The sequence below is a fragment of the Leptodactylus fuscus genome, chromosome 7 (assembly GCF_031893055.1).
Source record: "Leptodactylus fuscus isolate aLepFus1 chromosome 7, aLepFus1.hap2, whole genome shotgun sequence".
Taxonomy (NCBI): Eukaryota; Metazoa; Chordata; class Amphibia; order Anura; family Leptodactylidae; genus Leptodactylus; species Leptodactylus fuscus.
In genome coordinates, this window is record NC_134271.1 from 152,698,720 (window position 1) to 152,720,087 (window position 21,368).

At 45.0% G+C, this 21,368-nt stretch overlaps 1 protein-coding gene across 2 annotated transcripts in view; it reads right to left on the minus strand.

Moving 5' to 3' along the window:
• Window positions 1-1,001: 1,001 nt before the first annotated feature.
• ANKRD35 (ankyrin repeat domain 35) overlaps window positions 1,002-21,368 on the minus strand; it is a 69,885-nt gene continuing 49,518 nt past the window's right edge. For both annotated transcript variants that reach the window (XM_075283296.1, XM_075283298.1), the window contains exons 3-13: window positions 17,095-17,183; window positions 13,353-13,417; window positions 12,762-12,819; window positions 11,630-11,703; window positions 11,246-11,352; window positions 10,945-11,129; window positions 10,275-10,315; window positions 6,311-8,551; window positions 5,008-5,097; window positions 4,356-4,421; window positions 1,002-1,383 (exon numbers count right to left, since the gene is read on the minus strand). In XM_075283296.1, the coding sequence (XP_075139397.1) occupies window positions 1,312-1,383; window positions 4,356-4,421; window positions 5,008-5,097; window positions 6,311-8,551; window positions 10,275-10,315; window positions 10,945-11,129; window positions 11,246-11,352; window positions 11,630-11,703; window positions 12,762-12,819; window positions 13,353-13,417; window positions 17,095-17,183 (3,088 nt within the window). In that variant the 3' untranslated portion in view covers window positions 1,002-1,311. The remainder of the gene's footprint in view (window positions 1,384-4,355; window positions 4,422-5,007; window positions 5,098-6,310; window positions 8,552-10,274; window positions 10,316-10,944; window positions 11,130-11,245; window positions 11,353-11,629; window positions 11,704-12,761; window positions 12,820-13,352; window positions 13,418-17,094; window positions 17,184-21,368) is intronic.

Below are 21,368 nucleotides of genomic sequence, written 5' to 3' on the forward strand. Positions count from 1 at the left end.
CCCCTGCACACAGTATTATCCCCCATAGTGGCCCCTGCACACAGTATTATCCCCCATAGTGGTTCCTGCACACAGTATTATGTCCCTCAGTGGCCCCTGCACATAGTATTATACCCCATAGTGGCCCCTGCACACAGTATTATGTCTCACTGTGGACACCCATAAACAATTATGGGTGTCCACTTTTCAGACCCCAGAATATAATAATTGGAGACCCAGGTGGAGAAAAACTTTAAAAAAAAAACCTCTGTTACTCACCTATCTCCCGACTCCTACACTGTCGGCCTCCAAAGTAGTTGATCTTCAATGATGTCAGACGTCACATGACCCCGGACGCAGGCCGGAGTCATGAGAAGTCAGACGACTAGGCCGAAGCCTGCCTGGATCGTGGAGAGGTAAATAACAGTGTTTTTTATGTTTTTTACCTCTCCCGGTCCGCCAATCATTATACTCGGGGGTCCGAAAAGACCCCCCTGAGTATAATGATAGCAGCGGTAGCCGCTGTCACCGGGCCCCTAATGTCCTGGGCCCTGTGGCAGCTGCCTCTGCTGCTATGGCGGTAGTTATGCCACTAATAGTGTATATGAGTGGATAAACTATATACTGGCACTTGTGAAGTCATCTCAGTTAGTTCTACAGTTTGAAGCTATTTGGACACTTGTAGGATATAAAGCTTGTATAATGTAATAGGTTCTTCCTCGTTAGTATAGTGGTAGGTATCCCGCCATACACATGGGGGTTTGATTCACCGACATGGAGCCATTTTCATACCAATCCAGGAAGAAGTAGCTCCAGTTTCCCTCAGACATAAGAAGCCATGGCGGACGGAATCTCTTACACGGCGGATGCGGATAAACTTGTCATGTTTGCTCCGCCCTCAAAAAACGTGCAATTAAAGTGTTTCATTAGTCACATGACACAATGACGCGCATGTCACGCAATGCACAGTATTAGAGACGAATCCCAAATTGTAAAATAAAATGTAATGATTTTTGCTTCATTTCAATGAACATATTAAATATAGAAACAAAAGAGACCCTTGAAACAATATCATGAAAATATAACTCTACTGTATGCACCGTATAGTGATAGGGATCTCTTGGCACCTCGGATATTTACAGTTTATATATAATAAAGATACAATATAAGGCACGTAGAATCGGAGATGGAGCACAACATGGCGGCTTCCAGGCTGTAGGGACTTTGGCGCCTCCGATACATTTATAAATATGACTTTCCAGCAGCGGTGTGTGAGGACGTACAGAAATGTGATAAAGTTGGCACAAGATATCGTGTTTTTTTATTCTGCGGTCAGTAAACCGTCTCGTTCTGCATCTTCAGGATCCAATGTAAGGTGAGGTGGACGTCTTCATCCATGTAGCCCTGTGGTGAGGAGAAGATCAAGATGCCATTGTAAGCTTCTCAGTAGTCACTGGCCATTGCTTAGGGTGTATTCTCTAAAATTGTGATGGAAATTTTGGTAAAGCAGCTGCCGGCACCAGGATACAGACACGATTGGTGCCAGTAAGGGCATCTGCTAGAACCTGACCTGAAAATGGGGCGATCTAGAAAAATGGTGTATATACAGGGATGACTTACATGAATCATACCGCTCTGGGGCGCTGCTGTCCATGGGAGAACAATTAAAGGGAACCTGTCAGCAGGTTTGAGGACACTAAACCAGCAGCATGTACTTATGGACTGGTGGTTTAGTGTCCCAATCCTGCCGACGCTAAATCCTAATTGTGTAATAAAACACTTTCATACTAAGGTTAGTCCTCACCTGACCGACCTCTTCTTTTTCAAGGAAATGCGCACTCCCCGAGAGCATTCACCCAATAAGTATAAGGGGGCAGTCACACGATGTAACGCGGCACTGATTCTTGTACGATAACTCACGTAAGAATCAGCGCTGCAAAACAGAATTCCACTGACGTCTATGGGTTCCATTTTACGCGCGTAACACGTTGAAATCAATGAGTTAAAAAGCCTCCCATTGATTTCAATGTGTTATGCGCATTAAACGGAACCCATTGAAGTCAATGGGATTCTGTTTTGCAGCGCTGATTGTTACGCGAGTTATCGTACAAGAATCAGTGCCGCGTTACATCGTGTGACTGCGCCCTTAATCTATACACCCCAGAGGTGGACAGAATCGGCATAGGCTGGATTGGGACTACAGATGGCTGAACGGTTTCATAATGAGCCACTTTCCTTATCAATTTCAAAAATTTCTGATTCGACTGAACCAATAATTTTTGAGGTTCGTCACCCACAAATCATTAGTAAGGCCCGGTTCACATCTGTGTTCGGGATGCCATTTGGGAAGTCTGCTTGAGGATCCCCCCAGACGAAAATCTATCCACATAAAAAAGGATACCTAAGGGGACCCGGGGGTCCGCGGGTGGTTTCCACTCAGTTTCCACACGAAAAATGCTGAGAGAAAAGTGCTGCTTGCGGAGAGGGAAATGGAATAGCCCGAACGCAGTTGTGAACCGGGCCTAAGGAATATGCATATAAGTTCTATGTAAAAGCATACAAGCGATTTACAGCCACTTAAAGGGGCTCTGTCATTCGGAAAACTCATTTTTACCTAAGCATATACTTGCATAGCCTATAGAAGGGCAATTCCAGACATACATTTTGTATGTTAATCCCCTCAGCTGTTCTTGAATGAGCCCGCTTTTATTCACATGCCAATTAAAATCGGGCTCACAAACGACAGAAGCGATTTACATACAAAAGGTAGGAGTGAAATAAAGGCTATGCAAGAATATGCTTAGTTAAAAATGACTTTTCCCAATGAGAGAATCCCTTTAAGCATTCTGTTCTCTTTTCAGCTCACCCCCTGCAGAGGGACCCTTCCCCCATTAGCCACAACTCCGCCCCTTATGTTCATGCTGAAACCGCTCAGCAGGGGTCTTGTAGGAAGGAGAAGCCAGTGGAAATGTCCATAAGGTAAGCCCAAATTCCTTGGTCCCAGTATGAATGATCCTGCCATTGTGACCCCTTTAGAGAAATGGCTGCTGCCCCTTCCCCTCCTCTTACCACTTGCACAGGTGATGGGGCGTTGATTACCCCCCAATGTGTGCTACCCTAATGGCTGCCCCCCTCCTGTGCTACCTCTGATGGTATTAGGTGAAGCACATGTGGGGGGTGGCAGATTTAAACCTAAAAAAACGGATCAGTTTTTTTTTTTTAGTAAAAAACTGATGCAAACAGATGCTAATGGCGGGTTCACATCTGCGCCCGGTCTCCGCTTTGCAAATTTCCGCCTTCTGCCTGAGAAACTGAACAGGAGACGGAAACCGGAGACGGAAAACTTGAATGGGTTTGCAAAGTGTCCGCCCGTAAGCATCTTCTGCCTCTCTGCGGTGAAACCGTTTTTTTTAACCGGACACAAAGTCCTGCATGTCCGCCATTGTGTCCGGTTAAAAAAAACGGTTTAGCCGCAGAGATGCAGAAGACGCTCACAGGCGCTCACTTCAAGTGAATGGGATTGAAAACTGACTGCCGATTTCCGTCTCCTGTTCAGTTTCTCGGGCAAAAGACGGAAATCTGCAAAGCAGAGACCGGGCGCTGGTGTGAACCCGCCCTTAACAGATCCGTTTTTCTGATGCATGAATTCACATCAGTTTGTGTCAGTTTTTTAATTAAAATAACAGATCCGTTACACTGACTTGAAAACCATGATGTGAAAGGGGCCTCAGATAAGACGATCCTCCTAGAGCCAACTTCAGACCCCAGGTAGGAGGCCCAGGGGATGTGTGGATAAGTAATAGGCATTCTCACCTTCCCTTACCTCACCCGGGAACATCTTCTGGCCTCCTGGGTGATGTTTGTGTCTCCAGCTGAGGCCCAAGGAAGCTTTCACATAATGGCATTTGGACATAATCACTATGACTGCTGAGGCTTATTCACAAGCCATAGCAGTGACCCGGGGCTAGTGACCCAGTAGTTGAAAGACACCCAGGAAAAACCCCCGGAGATGATGATGGAGCCCAGGAGAGGTGTGGGAAGGGGAGTATGACTTTCCTGCACCTCCCCTGGGACTATGCCTATTATACTAACAGTGGTAACTAGAATAATAACACCTCTGGCGCACAACACAAACAATCACGGTCGGGCGAACCTTCAGAATATTCCTGAAATTAAATCTGTGACACTATTTGGGACTCTAAGCCACAGTGCATAAGGACACATAGGTGGTTTAGCATCCCAAAACGCGCTGCTGACAGATTTCCAATATAGGGTTTGCCCACCGAGATATAATACAGGACATGTGTGACAATAACCAGGTGGGATCAGGAGCATCTTCAGATTCACACCTATACTGCCCCCTAGGTGTCATATACCTGAGCTGCGTTGAGGAGATGGGTCCTGTAAATGGAGATTATCTCCTGGTGACGTTTGTTGGTGTCCTGTTGGAATAAAAAAAAAAAATGGAGGTTGTATGTGAGATACAGTGACAAGACTACGACCGTGTACAGGTATACACGTATTATACAGTGCAGACGACTATAGGCTAGTGTTCTATGTTATCAGCCATCTAAGACTACGGGGATGGTGTCAGCAATGTAATGGGTGGGATAAATGGAGAGGAAACTGCTGGTGTGTAAAGGAATATCAATCCCCGAAGCCTCAGCTGCTATCAGACGTCTGTACTGACCTATAGAGGTGACCAGGGATGGAGCCAAGAAGGTTCCTTCTTAATTCTTGTATTTTTAATACTCATTAAAAACTATATTTGTAATATTGATGATATAATATTTACAAGTCAGGGTAAGGTGATCTGAATGTCATCCATAGATTGCAATGAAAGGCTGCCCCCTGGTGGAGAACTCTAAATAGGAAGGAAATGTTCAGCTATAGGGTGAGCTGTAGTGTTAACAAAAGCGGTAACGTCTGACTGCATCAATAAAATGATAAGGTGTAGGGAATATCAAATTATCATTCCAATCGTACCCGTCGTGAAGTAGTACAGGTAGTCAGTGACTAATCACATACCTCGAGTTTACTCGCCAACTCCTCCGACCGCTTCTGCTGCTGGGCGATTTCTTTAGACAAGGACTCTACCTCCTTCATGGATTCCGCCATCTTACAAAGATAGAAATATTGTTTTAGGCCAATATGTCACACTGGTAAACCTGTATTATTTCAGGACAACATCCCCAAAAATGTGTCTGATAGATAGAACATCATCATTGTGAACAGGATTGCAGACTACCTTTAAAGGGATCCTATCAGTCAGACACAATTTTTTCTAGGTACCACGTCGGAATAGCCTTAAGAAAGACTATTCTTCTCCTACCTTTCATCTTCTTCTCCGTGCCACCGTTTGCCTACAATCCCGGTTCTTGTCAGTATGAAAATTAGCTCTCTCGCAGCACTGGGGGCGGGTCCCAGCGTTCAAACAGCACTGGGGGCGTCCCCAATGCTGCAAGAGAACTCTCTCCAGCGCCGCCTCCATCTTCGTCAGCAGTGTCATCTTCATCCTCTTCTATCGATGGTGGCTTGTAACTTCTAGGCCTCGGGCAGAGCAGCCTGCGCATGCTCACAGGCCACGTGAAAATGGTCGCTTCCAATACTGTGCAAGCGGCCATTTTCTCGTGGCCTGTGGGCATGCGCAGTCTGCTCTGTCCAAGGCCTGAGGCCTGAAAGTTACAAGCCACCGCCAGAAGAAAAGGATGAAGATGACGCTGCTGACGAAGATGGAGGTGGCGCTGGAGAGAGTTCTCTCGCAGCATTGGGAACACCCCTAGTGCTGTTTGAACGCTGGGACACGCCCCCAGTGCTGCAAGAGCACTAATTTGCATACCAACAAGAACCAGGATTATAGGCGAATGGCGGCACGGAGAAGATAACGAAAGGTAGGAGAAGAATAGCCTTTCTTAAGGCTATTCCGACGTGGTACCTAGAAAAAATTGTCTGAGTGATAGGATCCCTTTAAGTCTGTGTTATAAAGGGTAACTCCGCCTTCTACTGACTTTTTAGTTTTGCCCATAGTTAACCATTATGTATTTGGTTTCCACCATGTGAGAGATCGGCCATCATTTTGTCTGACTGATATCACAGTTGTCATCGGGAACCTTTGTCTCGGTGATGGCCGCCGTCTCCAGTTGTAACTGATACGGAAGAGACGCTCAGGCAGCCTTCAGCAGTGATAACAAAAGTAGGTCTCTGGTGACAACTCTACTCATGTCTACCAAAGTTCTCGAAAACGTACTCTTTTTATGCACCTTTTTGTGTGGCTTCCTTCTATTCATGTGGAGGATGAAACCTAAAAACTTCCACTTTGGAAGCCACTCACCTTCTCCTGTTTCTCCTGGGAAGCTTTGGAGATGTGTTCATGCTTCTCCTTCAGATGGAGATTTTCTTCTTCATATTTCTGGCACTGGATCCTCAGTTCATCGGCTTCTTTCTTCCACTCGTGAATTTTCCCCTCCAGAAGTAGCACCTTGTCCTTCTCCGATGATAGCATTTCTTTGGAACCTGTGGCTTCCTTTGACGCCTGAGTATATTTATCAGAAAGTCCCTGGACCTCTTCACGTAAAGCTTGAATCTGGATCTCCAGACCGGTCCTGATCTTCTCAATCTCCTGGGCCATGCTCGCTTCCTTAAGCCGTAAAGCCTGTCCCTCTTCAGATTCTTGTTCCAGTTGTTGTTTGAGGACTATGACTTCTTCACATTTCCCCTCTAGAGCCACTTTGCACGCCTCGTTTTCCTCCTTCAAAGCTGTTACTATCCTTTCCAGGTCCACCAAGCGACTCTCAAACTCTTCCTTAGGAATGAATTTGGAGGTCTGAGTTGCCAACTGTTCTTTAAGTTCCACCACATTGCCCATTGTTTGGAACAACCTTTGCTTTAGATCCTCCGTTTCCCGGATCTTAGCATGCAACTGGTTCTTGATCTCATTAAGATTGTTCTTGTGTTCAGTCATTGATATCATCTGCATCTGATCATCCAGAAGCTTGAGGTTCTCCTTCTGCAAAGCAGCCACCTCCTGCAAGGCATCGTTGTATTTCTTTACGAGGGTTCCAACGTTCCAGTACAGCTCCTCCAAGATGTCAGAACTGAACATCTCTACCGATCGGCCGCTCTCTTCTCGAATGATCTCTGGAGGGAAACTGTCCCGTAACATGACCATTTCATTCTGCTGAACTTCTAGTCTGGAGTTCAACTTCTTGAGCTTGTCTTGTTCGGCCAGCAGCTCATCCGATAAAACTAAGATCTGGTGTTTGTAATCCTTGCAACGTTTTTCGGTTTCTTGTCTCATGGCAAATTCCGACTGCATGCTTTCTTGGAGGGCGAGGAGTCCTTCTTCTAAATTTTGCTTTTCTTGAACGACGTGGTTCATACGGGTGAGGAGATTGTTGTGAGCGACCCTGAGCGATGACAACTGTGCCTCTAACTCTGTAACTTTCTGATTTAAGGAGTCTGTCAGGTCTCTGGCCTGGGGCGGCCTGTTCTCCATTTGGGTGATACTGTTTATACTCTGGTGTGTTTCGAATGCCTGTAAGCACGGTACGTTAGCCTCTACTTGTTTGTAGTGTTCGCTGTTATTTGTCACTTGTCGGTGCCCACTGTTTTGCTCCACGGTGGCCCCGTTTATTATTTTTATTACTACCGAGTCTGTCCTCTCTTGTTCTCCACGAACGATACTCTTCTGCATTCTCTCAACCGCCGCCATGTAGTCCTCCAACCCTTGGATCGAAGACTTCCAATCATCGACATTTTTTTCCAGGACATCTTTCGGCACGTAACCAGAACATCCTTGGGACGTCCCAATGCCTTGTTTTACTTCTACATAAATACAATTACTTTTTAATTTTTTAATGAAGTGACTGAGGATATTGTTGTCAGACAAACTTTGTCCGTTTTCAAGTCTGTTTGGGTGGACATTTTCCACCTTGACTTCTTGCTCCTTCAGTTTCTGTAGTAGAAGCAGGAGCTCTTCTTTCTCACGTGTGACCTCTGAGATCTGTTCCTGCAGATCTTCTACAACCGTGCTCTGGATCCGCTTCCTCTTCTCAAACTGTGACAGAACTTCCCTCATGTTCTCCAGGTGACCCTCCAGTTCGGTCACTCTCCTCCGGGCACTTTCTTCCTTTTCTCTTGAAGCGGTAACTTCACTCTGAAGACGTATCATCTCTTCTTGGTGTACTTCTTCCACCGCTCCAGTTTTGGAAGACTTAGTATTGAGGTCTTTGATCATTTCGTCTGGATGGTTGCGTTCTTTCAGCTGTTCATTTTTAAAGGTCTTAACCTGATCGAGAAGTTGCGTCAACAGATCGCAAGTGTCGGAGATACGGTAATCTTCTATCTTGGGACTATTTTTTTCACCACTGTCCGTGAGTAGACCATCTAGTGTGTGAGCCAAATCTCTGATTCGGCCACACTCAAGTCTATGTTCCTCAGATATCCTGTCAAGGTCTTGGGTCTTCATCATCAGCTCTCCTTGAAGCCACACACCGCGCTTCTGCTCTTCCTCGTATCTTTTCTTCCACATGTTGACCAGCTCCTGATCTCTTCTCGGGGTCTGAGGGACAGCCTAAAATACACACACAGTGGATTAGAATTAGAGTCTTTTCTTACCTGGCTCTACTAGAACTTTTTGGGTTTTTTTCTTACCTGTACCTATTACCCTATACTACTTTTTTAGAAGTGTCCACTACTTGGGTACAGGGTAGATGCACAAATAATTCCAACTTTTATAACTACATGCCGGCATATTTTCCAGCATGTGAATGAAGACTGTCATTTTTTAAGCCAGTGGAGTAAAAAGACTTCTTTATGTCCCCGATATATTTATAGAAACACAGAAATGGAGAGCGTGTAATTTGTAGGAGGCGGCTGACGACAATCTAAATATTGGATGACTGGATTGTCACTGCTCTGTTATTGGGGTAGTTAATGTAAAAGTATCTGTAATTCTTTATATCTATCTATTTACCTAACTATCTGTTATATATTATATATGTTATATCCATCTCCTATCTATCTATCTATCTATCTATCTATCTATCTATCTCCTATCTATCTATCTATCTATCTATCTATCTATCTATCTATCTCCTATCTATCTATCTATCTATCTATCTATCTATCTATCTTCTATCTATCTATCTATCTATCTATCTATCTATCTATCTATCTCCTATCTATCTATCTATCTATCTTCTATCTATCTCCTATCTATCTATCTTCTATCTCCTATCTATCTATCTCCTATCTATCTATCTATCTATCTATCTATCTATCTAGCTCCTATCTATCTATCTATCTATCTATCTATCTATCTATCTATCTATCTCCTATCTATCTATCTATCTATCTATCTATCTATCTATCTAGCTCCTATCTATCTCCTATCTATCTATCTATCTATCTATCTATCTATCTATCTATCTAGCTCCTATCTATCTATCTATCTATCTATCTATCTATCTATCTCCTATCTATCTATCTATCTATCTATCTAGCTCCTATCTATCTATCTATCTATCTATCTATCTCCTATCTATCTATCTATCTATCTATCTCCTATCTATCTATCTATCTATCTATCTATCTATCTATCTATCTCCTATCTATCTATCTATCTCCTATCTATCTATCTATCTATCTATCTATCTATCTATCTATCTCCTATCTATCTTCTATCTATCTATCTATCTATCTATCTATCTCCTATCTATCTATCTATCTATCTATCTATCTATCTAGCTCCTATCTATCTCCTATCTATCTATCTATCTATCTATCTATCTATCTATCTATCTAGCTCCTATCTATCTATCTATCTATCTATCTATCTATCTATCTATCTCCTATCTATCTATCTATCTATCTATCTAGCTCCTATCTATCTATCTATCTATCTATCTATCTATCTATCTCCTATCTATCTATCTATCTATCTCCTATCTATCTATCTATCTATCTATCTATCTATCTATCTCCTATCTATCTATCTATCTATCTATCTATCTATCTCCTATCTATCTATCTATCTATCTATCTATCTATCTCCTATCTATCTATCTATCTATCTATCTATCTATCTATCTATCTATCTCCCTATCTATCTATCTATCTATCTATCTATCTACTATCTATCTATCTCCTATCTATCTATCTATCTATCTATCTATCTATCTATCTATCTATCATCTATCTATCTATCTATCTATCTATCTATCTATCTATCTATCTCCTATCTATCTATCTATCTATCTATCTATCTATCTATCTATCTCATACTAAACACATACCTTGGAACCAGCAGGACTGTCATAGTTTCGAGTGTTTGGCTCTGTCAAAAGAAGTTAAACATATATTAGGATTTTCCCTTTGTATAGTTGTAAAGTATCTAATAGTTATTTCCTGAGCTTACAGAAGCATGGGGCACATGTTCCGGGTTTTGCAGACATCCATTCTTTTCCACTTTGATCAGTAGAAATAGAATAGACACGCTGTATGTTAGTCCATTTTGCAGACCATGGACATCCATTAATGTCTAAGGGTAAGTTCACATGGAGTAATGTGCCGCGTGATGTGGCACGTATACGCCGTGTAAGATTTTGCGGGCCGTATACGCTCCCATTGATTTCAATGGGAGCCGGGATCGTATACACAGTGCTATTTTGCGGCCGTGATTTCGTGGCCGCAAAATCACGGCCGCAAAATAGTGCCGTGTATACAATCCCGGCTCCCATTGAAATCAATGGGAGCGTATATGGCCCGCAAAATCTTACACGGCGTATACGTGCCACATCACGCGGCACTTTACTCCGTGTAACCTTACTCTTAGGGATGTCTAAGAGTCAGTGAAAGTCATGGACAGCACACAGATACCATCACAGACCCAGAGACAATGCAACCAAATCCTCATCCCCATGATGATCTTTGTGTCCGACGGGAGATTTTTTAGTAAATAATCACCATTATTTTTCCTTCTGTCCAGAGCAGATTGGATCAGTTTTCGGAGGGACTCGTCTCTGGATATGCTACTGTAATGTAGGGCATCGCAGCCTTTGTTATCGCGCACCGTTGGATCGGCTCCTTTAGTGATCAGAGTCTCGGCGGCCTGGATGTTGCCCTTTTCACACGCCAGAAGAAGCGCTGTCCTGTCACATAGAGGAAAGTGTCACCCCAAAAATTGTTAGGGAGCAAATGAAGGAATCATGGCAGGAATAGTAAAAGAGAGCGATATGACGCTGCTACGTTTGGACGACATACTTACTTCTTGTCCCGGTCGAAGAGGTCGACCTGAGCCCCTCTGTCCAGTAGCAAAGAGCAGACAGTAGGATGGTTGCGTTGGGCGGCAATCATAAGAGGCGTCCGTCCATCCTAAAGACAATGAAAAGCAGGAATTTTCAGTTCTGTATCATTTCCAACACCAAAAATTCCCCCACATTCCAGACCCCAGGACTGACCCTTCCTCCACATACCGAACAGATAGCCCACCCCCCATAAAACCCACATCACACATCGCCCCTCCGAGCGTGGGACCAGCCACAGAAACAGAGCTGATAAGGAGGGCCCTGGAATTTCCTGTAGTAGTGACACTGAAGAGATGGGCCGCACATGGCGGGGTAAAGAAAGACTGTGGGAGACATGGACTCACATCATCTGCTGCATCTAGAAGAGTGTCTTCTGCGTCACAGAGGAGGAGCACGCTGGAGACGCATCCTGAGGTGGCTGCAAGACAATGGAGAAAGACGCGGGTGATTCAGAAGAAGGTGGGGAAAAAATACAAATACAGTAAATGAGGCAATAAATAAGGATACTAAAAATGTGTACACACAGTATATAGAAGTCACCAAACCCCAGGGACAGATCCTGAGCTCATAGGGTGGCACAGACAGACCTACACACCTCGAACTAAAGTTTGTATCATAAAGCTCACTTTGAAATTTTGGGAAAAACTGTACAATTGGGTGCAGTGTCTAACACCCTGTCAGCTGGATATTGAAGTATACAGGTTCTGTATGGTATCCTGCAACACATATAGCGGCAGGATGTCTTGTACATATCACTGAGCTGTTGTAATGTCCTGTACATATCACTGAGCGTCCCTCATATCACTACTAGAGGTGACCGACTCTCCTATGTGATGGCTCTCCACATCATCACACCAGCAGGGGGCAGGATTGAAGTGTTCACCACAAGGCCTCCATACCTGAACTCCATCAAACAGATCCTGTATTCATCGCTCGAGTCTGTACAGTCCAAGGTTCTCATTCATGACACCGCTGCAAATTAAGGTGACATTGACTAATTGTCAATGGCAGGGCAGGTAATGGGTGCTGTGACACCAAATCTCCTGCTAAGCACCAAGAAATGGTCTAGGCAGAGGCAGGTGGGGGTAATGGAGGTGCCCCCCGTGTCTGGATGGTGGACAAGGAAACAGTGGAAACTGTTTGTGCTTATTGGTAAACCAAACAATCTTCTCCACTGGTGGTCCGTAGCCTGTTGCCCATGTGTGTAGGCCCTCAACTAGGGATGGTGGGCAACTCATAGAAAAGACCATCTCAAAGACCATGCACCCTCTCAAAGTCTATCAGCTGGGTAAGATGGCTTTGAGAACATCAACTATCTCTCACCAGAAGGTACACTACCCAAAAGTAGCTTCTGAAAGGGGGAAGCAGGTCAAGCAGTTTTGTCTGCTCCTAACAAGACCAAGCGTCTACTATTTGAAGAGATTAAGATAGACAGACAGGTAGATAGCTGGAGGCTGATAGCTTCCATAGACTCACCAGCACAATGTAATGGGGTTCGGCTGTGGAAATCTATAGAGTCTTCATGGGCTCCATGCTGAAAGAATAAAACGCCAAGATGAGGTCATTATTATATGCCAACCAATATAAGTCAGCGCCCCATACGCGTTACATAGCTTTGGATGATGGCTATTCCTCACCCCTTACACATGAATACTGTGCTTGGCCAAGCATGCAAGTATTGTACATGGGGAGAAGGTCATGCTTAACTCCTAGTGCATGCCTAATCCTTGCTTCTGGTGACATCTACCATTGGGGTAAATCTTGGATGGTTGGCTGGTCCAGAATTAATATAAGACAGCCATAACACGTCTGCATTATACGGTCTGTATGACGGACACAAATCCTGCCCCGGCTGTAAGTCTATAGACATGAACTCCATCGCCATTTATCCCTATGAAGTTGCAGATTCAGGTCATTAGACCTGACGGAATAGGATTTGTGGCTGTTATACGGACTGTATAATACAGGAATATGATGACTGTCTGAATTAGCCCCAATATGTAGATCTGAGGAGTCCCTGTAGTTGGGAGCAGTAGCGGTGACACCGAGGACTCGGCGCAGACTTACCTGCAGGAGAAGCTTCACACACTCCGGGTGACAGTTACTGGCTGCCAAGTGCAGAGCCGTACAACCTACCAAAAGAGAGCACACCGGATATATCAGAGAGAGGAGGGGACCGTTATAGACGTGACACACAGGGAGATGAGGGGACACTAATGACTGTGACACAGGGGGAGATGAGGGGACACTAATGACTGTGACACAGGGGAGATGAGGGGACACTAATGACTGTGACACAGGGGAGATGAGGGGACACTAATGACTGTGACACAGGGGAGATGAGGGGACACTAATGACTGTGACACAGGGGGAGATGAGGGGACACTAATGACTGTGACACAGGGGGAGATGAGGGGACACTAATGACTGTGACACAGGGGGAGATGAGGGGACACTAATGACTGTGACACAAGGAGATGAGGGGACACTAATGACTGTGACACAGGAGGAGATGAGGGGACACTAATGACTGTGACACAGGGGGAGATGAGGGGACACTAATGACTGTGACACAGGGGGAGATGAGGGGACACTAATGACTGTGACACAAGGAGATGAGGGGACACTAATGACTGTGACACATGGAGATGAGGGGACACTAATGACTGTGACACAGGAGGAGATGAGGGGACACTAATGACTGTGACACAGGAGGAGATGAGGGGACACTAATGACTGTGACACAGGAGGAGATGAGGGGACACTAATGACTGTGACACAGGAGGAGATGAGGGGACACTAATGACTGTGACACAGGGGAGATGAGGGGACACTAATGACTGTGACACAGGGGAGATGAGGGGACACTAATGACTGTGACACAGGGGGAGATGAGGGGACACTAATGACTGTGACACAGGAGGAGATGAGGGGACACTAATGACTGTGACACAGGAGGAGATGAGGGGACACTAATGACTGTGACACAAGGAGATGAGGGGACACTAATGACTGTGACACAGGGGGAGATGAGGGGACACTAATGACTGTGACACAGGGGAGATGAGGGGACACTAATGACTGTGACACAGGGGGAGATGAGGGGACACTAATGACTGTGACACAGGGGGAGATGAGGGGACACTAATGACTGTGACACAGGGGAGATGAGGGGACACCCTGGACTGTGACACAGGGGGAGATGAGGGGACACTAATGACTGTGACACAGGGGAGATGAGGGGACACTAATGACTGTGACACAGGGGGAGATGAGGGGACACTAATGACTGTGACACAGGGGGAGATGAGGGGACACTAATGACTGTGACACAGGGGGAGATGAGGGGACACTAATGACTGTGACACAGGGGAGATGAGGGGACACTAATGACTGTGACACAGGAGGAGATGAGGGGACACTAATGACTGTGACACAAGGAGATGAGGGGACACTAATGACTGTGACACAGGGGGAGATGAGGGGACACTAATGACTGTGACACAGGGGAGATGAGGGGACACTAATGACTGTGACACAGGGGGAGATGAGGGGACACTAATGACTGTGACACAGGGGGAGATGAGGGGACACTAATGACTGTGACACAGGGGAGATGAGGGGACACCCTGGACTGTGACACAGGGGGAGATGAGGGGACACTAATGACTGTGACACAGGGGAGATGAGGGGACACTAATGACTGTGACACAGGGGGAGATGAGGGGACACTAATGACTGTGACACAGGGGGAGATGAGGGGACACTAATGACTGTGACACAGGGGGAGATGAGGGGACACTAATGACTGTGACACAGGGGGAGATGAGGGGACACTAATGACTGTGACACAGGGGGAGATGAGGGGACACTAATGACTGTGACACAGGGGGAGATGAGGGGACACTAATGACTGTGACACAGGGGGAGATGAGGGGACACTAATGACTGTGACACAGGGGGAGATGAGGGGACACTAATGACTGTGACACAGGGGAGATGAGGGGACACTAATGACTGTGACACAGGGGAGATGAGGGGACACTAATGACTGTGACACAGGGGGAGATGAGGGGACACTAATGACTGTGACACAGGGGGAGATGAGGGGACACTAATGACTGTGACACAGGAGGAGATGAGGGGACACTAATGACTGTGACACAGGAGGAGATGAGGGGACACTAATGACTGTGACACAGGAGGAGATGAGGGGACACTAATGACTGTGACACAGGAGGAGATGAGGGGACACTAATGACTGTGACACAGGGGGAGATGAGGGGACACTAATGACTGTGACACAAGGAGATGAGGGGACACTAATGACTGTGACACAGAGGGAGATGAGGGGACACTAATGACTGTGACACAGGAGGAGATGAGGGGACACTAATGACTGTGACACAGGAGGAGATGAGGGGACACTAATGACTGTGACACAGGGGAGATGAGGGGACACTAATGACTGTGACACAGGGGGAGATGAGGGGACACTAATGACTGTGACACAGGAGGAGATGAGGGGACACTAATGACTGTGACACAGGAGGAGATGAGGGGACACTAATGACTGTGACACAGGAGGAGCTGAGGGGACACTAATGACTGTGACACAGGGGGAGATGAGGGGACACTAATGACTGTGACACAGGGGAGATGAGGGGACACTAATGACTGTGACACAGGGGGAGATGAGGGGACACTAATGACTGTGACACAGGGGGAGATGAGGGGACACTAATGACTGTGACACAGGGGAGATGAGGGGACACTAATGACTGTGACACAGGGGGAGATGAGGGGACACTAATGACTGTGACACAGGGGGAGATGAGGGGACACTAATGACTGTGACACAGGGGAGATGAGGGGACACTAATGACTGTGACACAGGGGGAGATGAGGGGACACTAATGACTGTGACACAGGGGAGATGAGGGGACACTAATGACTGTGACACAGGGGGAGATGAGGGGACACTAATGACTGTGACACAGGGGGAGATGAGGGGACACTAATGACTGTGACACAGGGGAGATGAGGGGACACTAATGACTGTGACACAGGGGGAGATGAGGGGACACTAATGACTGTGACACAGGGGAGATGAGGGGACACTAATGACTGTGACACAGGGGAGATGAGGGGACACTAATGACTGTGACACAGGGGAGATGAGGGGACACTAATGACTGTGACACAGGGGGAGATGAGGGGACACTAATGACTGTGACACAGGGGAGATGAGGGGACACTAATGACTGTGACACAGGAGGAGATGAGGGGACACTAATGACTGTGACACAGGGGAGATGAGGGGACACTAATGACTGTGACACAGGAGGAGATGAGGGGACACTAATGACTGTGACACAGGGGGAGATGAGGGGACACTAATGACTGTGACACAGGAGGAGATGAGGGGACACTAATGACTGTGACACAGGGGGAGATGAGGGGACACTAATGACTGTGACACATGTGGAGATGAGGGGACACTAATGACTGTGACACAGGGGAGATGAGGGGACACTAATGACTGTGACACAGGAGGAGATGAGGGGACACTAATGACTGTGACACAGGAGGAGATGAGGGGACACTAATGACTGTGACACAGGAGGAGATGAGGGGACACTAATGACTGTGACACAGGAGGAGATGAGGGGACACTAATGACTGTGACACAGGAGGAGATGAGGGGACACTAATGACTGTGACACAGGGGGAGATGAGGGGACACTAATGACTGTGACACAGGGGGAGATGAGGGGACACTAATGACTGTGACACATGTGGACGTTACCATCGTCAGTTTTGGCATTGATCTCGACTCGATGTGACAAGATGGCAGTGATACAGTCTGCGAGGCCCCTGGAGGCGGCGAGATGGAACCTGGCGGAGAAGAGACAGAGCAGGACGTCAGACTCATCTCTAGCTGTCACCTGTCTTGTAGGACACTCACTACGTCTACCCCTGAAGAACAACACAGACATTCGCCTCATGTAATGGCTTCTGCTGCACTTACCTGCTGTCACTTACAGAAGAATACACCTCATAGGATACCATACTATTATTAGTGCACGTCCCTTTAAGGTCGCCATGTCTGGCTATCTCTTTCCATTCTGTGGCGACACATTTTGCTCTTAATGACAAACGCGTTAGGAGGACAAAATGGCCGACATTATTTATGACCAGATACAGTTACCATGGGGATGTCACATGAAATCTGCAGGGTGGCAGGAAGCCCTGGCATGGAGATTGTGCAGATACTACATACAGATTCATATCGCCGACTGGAAATACTGGTTACATCCTTCACCACGGGCGCCAGTATATAGCGCCAACCGATGGTCATCACTGACACAGGGCAGCCAATCACATGCCAGCTCTCATCATTCCCCTGCAGGTCAGGAAATAAAAGCTGCAATCTGACTGGATGCTGTCAGCGCCTCTCAGTGTTCTATAGGAATAAAGTTATTTAATAAACTGGTTCTAGTCAGAAACACGGAAGATATAAAACATGTCTGAGAGGAATAAAGAGAAGAAGAAGATATGACTGATACTGCAGATAGCGCGGCGTCATGTGAAAGCGGTGACACGTCATCTACATATACACCCTGCATGTCACTGTATACTGAGCCGTGTATCTAATCCTATCCTGTGTGATACTGTATACTGAGCTGTGTATCTAATCCTATCCTGTGTGATACTGTATACTGAGTTGTGTATCTAATCCTATCCTGTGTGATACTGTATCCTGAGCTGTGTATCTAATCCTATCCTGTGTGATACTGTATACTGAGCTGTGTATCTAATCCTATGCTGTGTGATACTGTATACTGAGCTGTGTATCTAATCCTATCCTGTGTGATACTGTATACTGAGCTGTGTATCTAATCCTATCCTGTGTGATACTGTATACTGAGCTGTGTATCTAATCCTATCCTGTGTGATACCGTATACTGAGCTGTGTATCTAATCCTATCCTGTGTGATACTGTATACTGAGCTGTGTATCTAATCCTATCCTGTGTGATACTGTATACTGAGCTGTGTATCTAATCCTATCCTGTGTGATACTGTATACTGAGCTGTGTATCTAATCCTATCCTGTGTGATACTGTATACTGAGCTGTGTATCTAATCCTATCCTGTGTGATACCGTATACTGAGCTGTGTATCTAATCCTATCCTGTGTGATACTGTATACTGAGCTGTGTATCTAATCCTATCCTGTGTGATACTGTATACTGAGCCGTGTATCTAATCCTATCCTGTGTGATACTGTATACTGAACTGTGTATCTAATCCTATCCTGTGTGATACTGTATACTGAGCTGTGTATCTAATCCTATCCTGTGTGATACTGTATACTGAGCTGTGTATCTAATCCTATCCTGTGTGATACTGTATACTGAGCTGTGTATCTAATCCTATCCTGTGTGATACTGTATACTGAGCTGTGTATCTAATCCTATCCTGTGTGATACTGTATACTGAGCTGTGTATCTAATCCTATCCTGTGTGATACTGTATACTGAGCTGTGTATCTAATCCTATCCTGTGTGATACTGTATACTAAGCTGTGTATCTAATCCTATCCTGTGTGATACTGTATACTGAGCTGTGTATCTAATCCTATCCTGTGTGATACTGTATACTGAGCTGTGTTTCTAATCCTATCCTGTGTGATACTGTATACTGAGCTGTGTATCTAATCCTATCCTGTGTGATATTGTATACTGAGCTGTGTTTCTAATCCTATCCTGTGTGATACTGTATACTGAGCTGTGTATCTAATCCTATCCTGTGTGATACTGTATACTGAGCTGTGTATCTAATCCTATCCTGTATGATACTGTATACTGAGCTGTGTATCTAATCCTATCCTGTGTGATACTGTATACTGAGCTGTGTATCTAATCCTATCCTGTGTGATACTGTATACTGAGCTGTGTATCTAATCCTATCCTGTGTGATACTGTATACTGAGCTGTGTATCTAATCCTATCCCGTGTGATACTGTATACTGAGCTGTGTATCTAATCCTATCCTGTGTGATACTGTATACTGAGCCGTGTATCTAATCCTATCCTGTGTGATACTGTATACTGAGCTGTGTATCTAATCCTATCCTGTGTGATACTGTATACTGAGCCTTGTATCTAATCCTCTCCTGCGTGATACTGTATACTGAGCTGTGTATCTAATCCTATCCTGTGTGATACTGTATACTGAGCTGTGTATCTAATCCTATCCTGTTTCATACTGTATACTGAGCTGTGTATCTAATCCTATCCTGTGTGATACTGTATACTGAGCTGTGTATCTAATCCTATCCCGTGTGATACTGTATACTGAGCTGTGTATCTAATCCTATCCTGTGTGATACTGTATACTGAGCTGTGTATCTAATCCTATCCCGTGTGATACTGTATACTGAGCTGTGTATCTAATCCTATCCTGTGTGATACTGTATACTGAGCCGTGTATCTAATCCTATCCTATGTGATACTGTCTACTGAGCTGTGTATCTAATCCTATCCTGTGTGATACTGTATACTGAGCTGTGTATCTAATCCTATCCTGTGTGATACTGTATACTGAGCTGTGTATTTAATCCTATCCTGTGTCATACTGTATACTGAGCTGTGTATCTAATCCTATCCTGTGTGATACTGTATACTGAGCTGTGTATCTAATCCTATCCCGTGTGATACTGTATACTGAGCTGTGTATCTAATCCTATCCTGTGTGATACTGTATACTGAGCCGTGTATCTAATCCTATCCTGTGTGATACTGTCTACTGAGCTGTGTATCTAATCCTATCCTGTGTGATACTGTATACTGAGCTGTGTATCTAATCCTATCCTGTGTGATACTGTATATTGAGCTGTGTATCTAATCCTATCCCGTGTGATACTGTATACTGAGCTGTGTATCTAATCCTATCCTGTGTGATACTGTATACTGAGCTGTGTATCTAATCCTATCCCGTGTGATACTGTATACTGAGCTGTGTATCTAATCCTCTCCTGTGTGATATACTGTATACTGAGTTGTGTATCTAATCCTATCCTGTGTGATACTGTCTACTGAGCTGTGTATCTAATCCTATCCTGTGTGATACTGTATACTGAGCTGTGTATCTAATCCTATCCTGTGTGATACTGTATACTGAGCGGTGTATCTAATCCTATCCTGTGTGATACTGTATACTGAGCTGTGTATCTAATCCTATCCTGTGTGATACTGTATACTGAGCTGTGTATCTAATCCTATCCTGTGTGATACTGTATACTGAGCTGTGTATCTAATCCTATCCTGTGTGATACTGTCTACTGAGCTGTGTATCTAATCCTATCCTGTGTGATACTGTATACTGAGCTGTGTATCTAATCCTATCCTGTGTGATACTGTATACTGAGCTGTGTATCTAATCCTATCCTGTGTGATACTGTATACTGAGCTGTGTATCTAATCCTATCCTGTGTCATACTGTATACTGAGCTGTGTATCTAATCCTATCCTGTGTGATACTGTATATTGAGCTGTGTATCTAATCCTATCCTGTGTGATACTGTATACTGAGCTGTGTATCTAATCCTATCCTGTGTGATACTGTATATTGAGCTGTGTATCTAATCCTATCCCGTGTGATACTGTATACTGAGCTGTGTATCTAATCCTATCCTGTGTGATACTGTATACTGAGCTGTGTATCTAATCCTATCCTGTGTGATACTGTATACTGAGCTGTGTATCTAATCCTATCCTGTGTGATACTGTATACTGAGCTGTGTATCTAATCCTATCCTGTGTGATACTGTATACTGAGCTGTGTATCTAATCCTATCCTGTGTGATACTGTATACTGAGCTGTGTATCTAATCCTATCCTGTGTGATACTGTATACTGAGCTGTGTATCTAATCCTATCCCGTGTGATACTGTATACTGAGCTGTGTATCTAATCCTCTCCTGTGTGATACTGTATACTGAGCTGTGTATCTAATCCTATCCTGTGTGATACTGTATATTGAGCTGTGTATCTAATCCTATCCTGTGTGATACTGT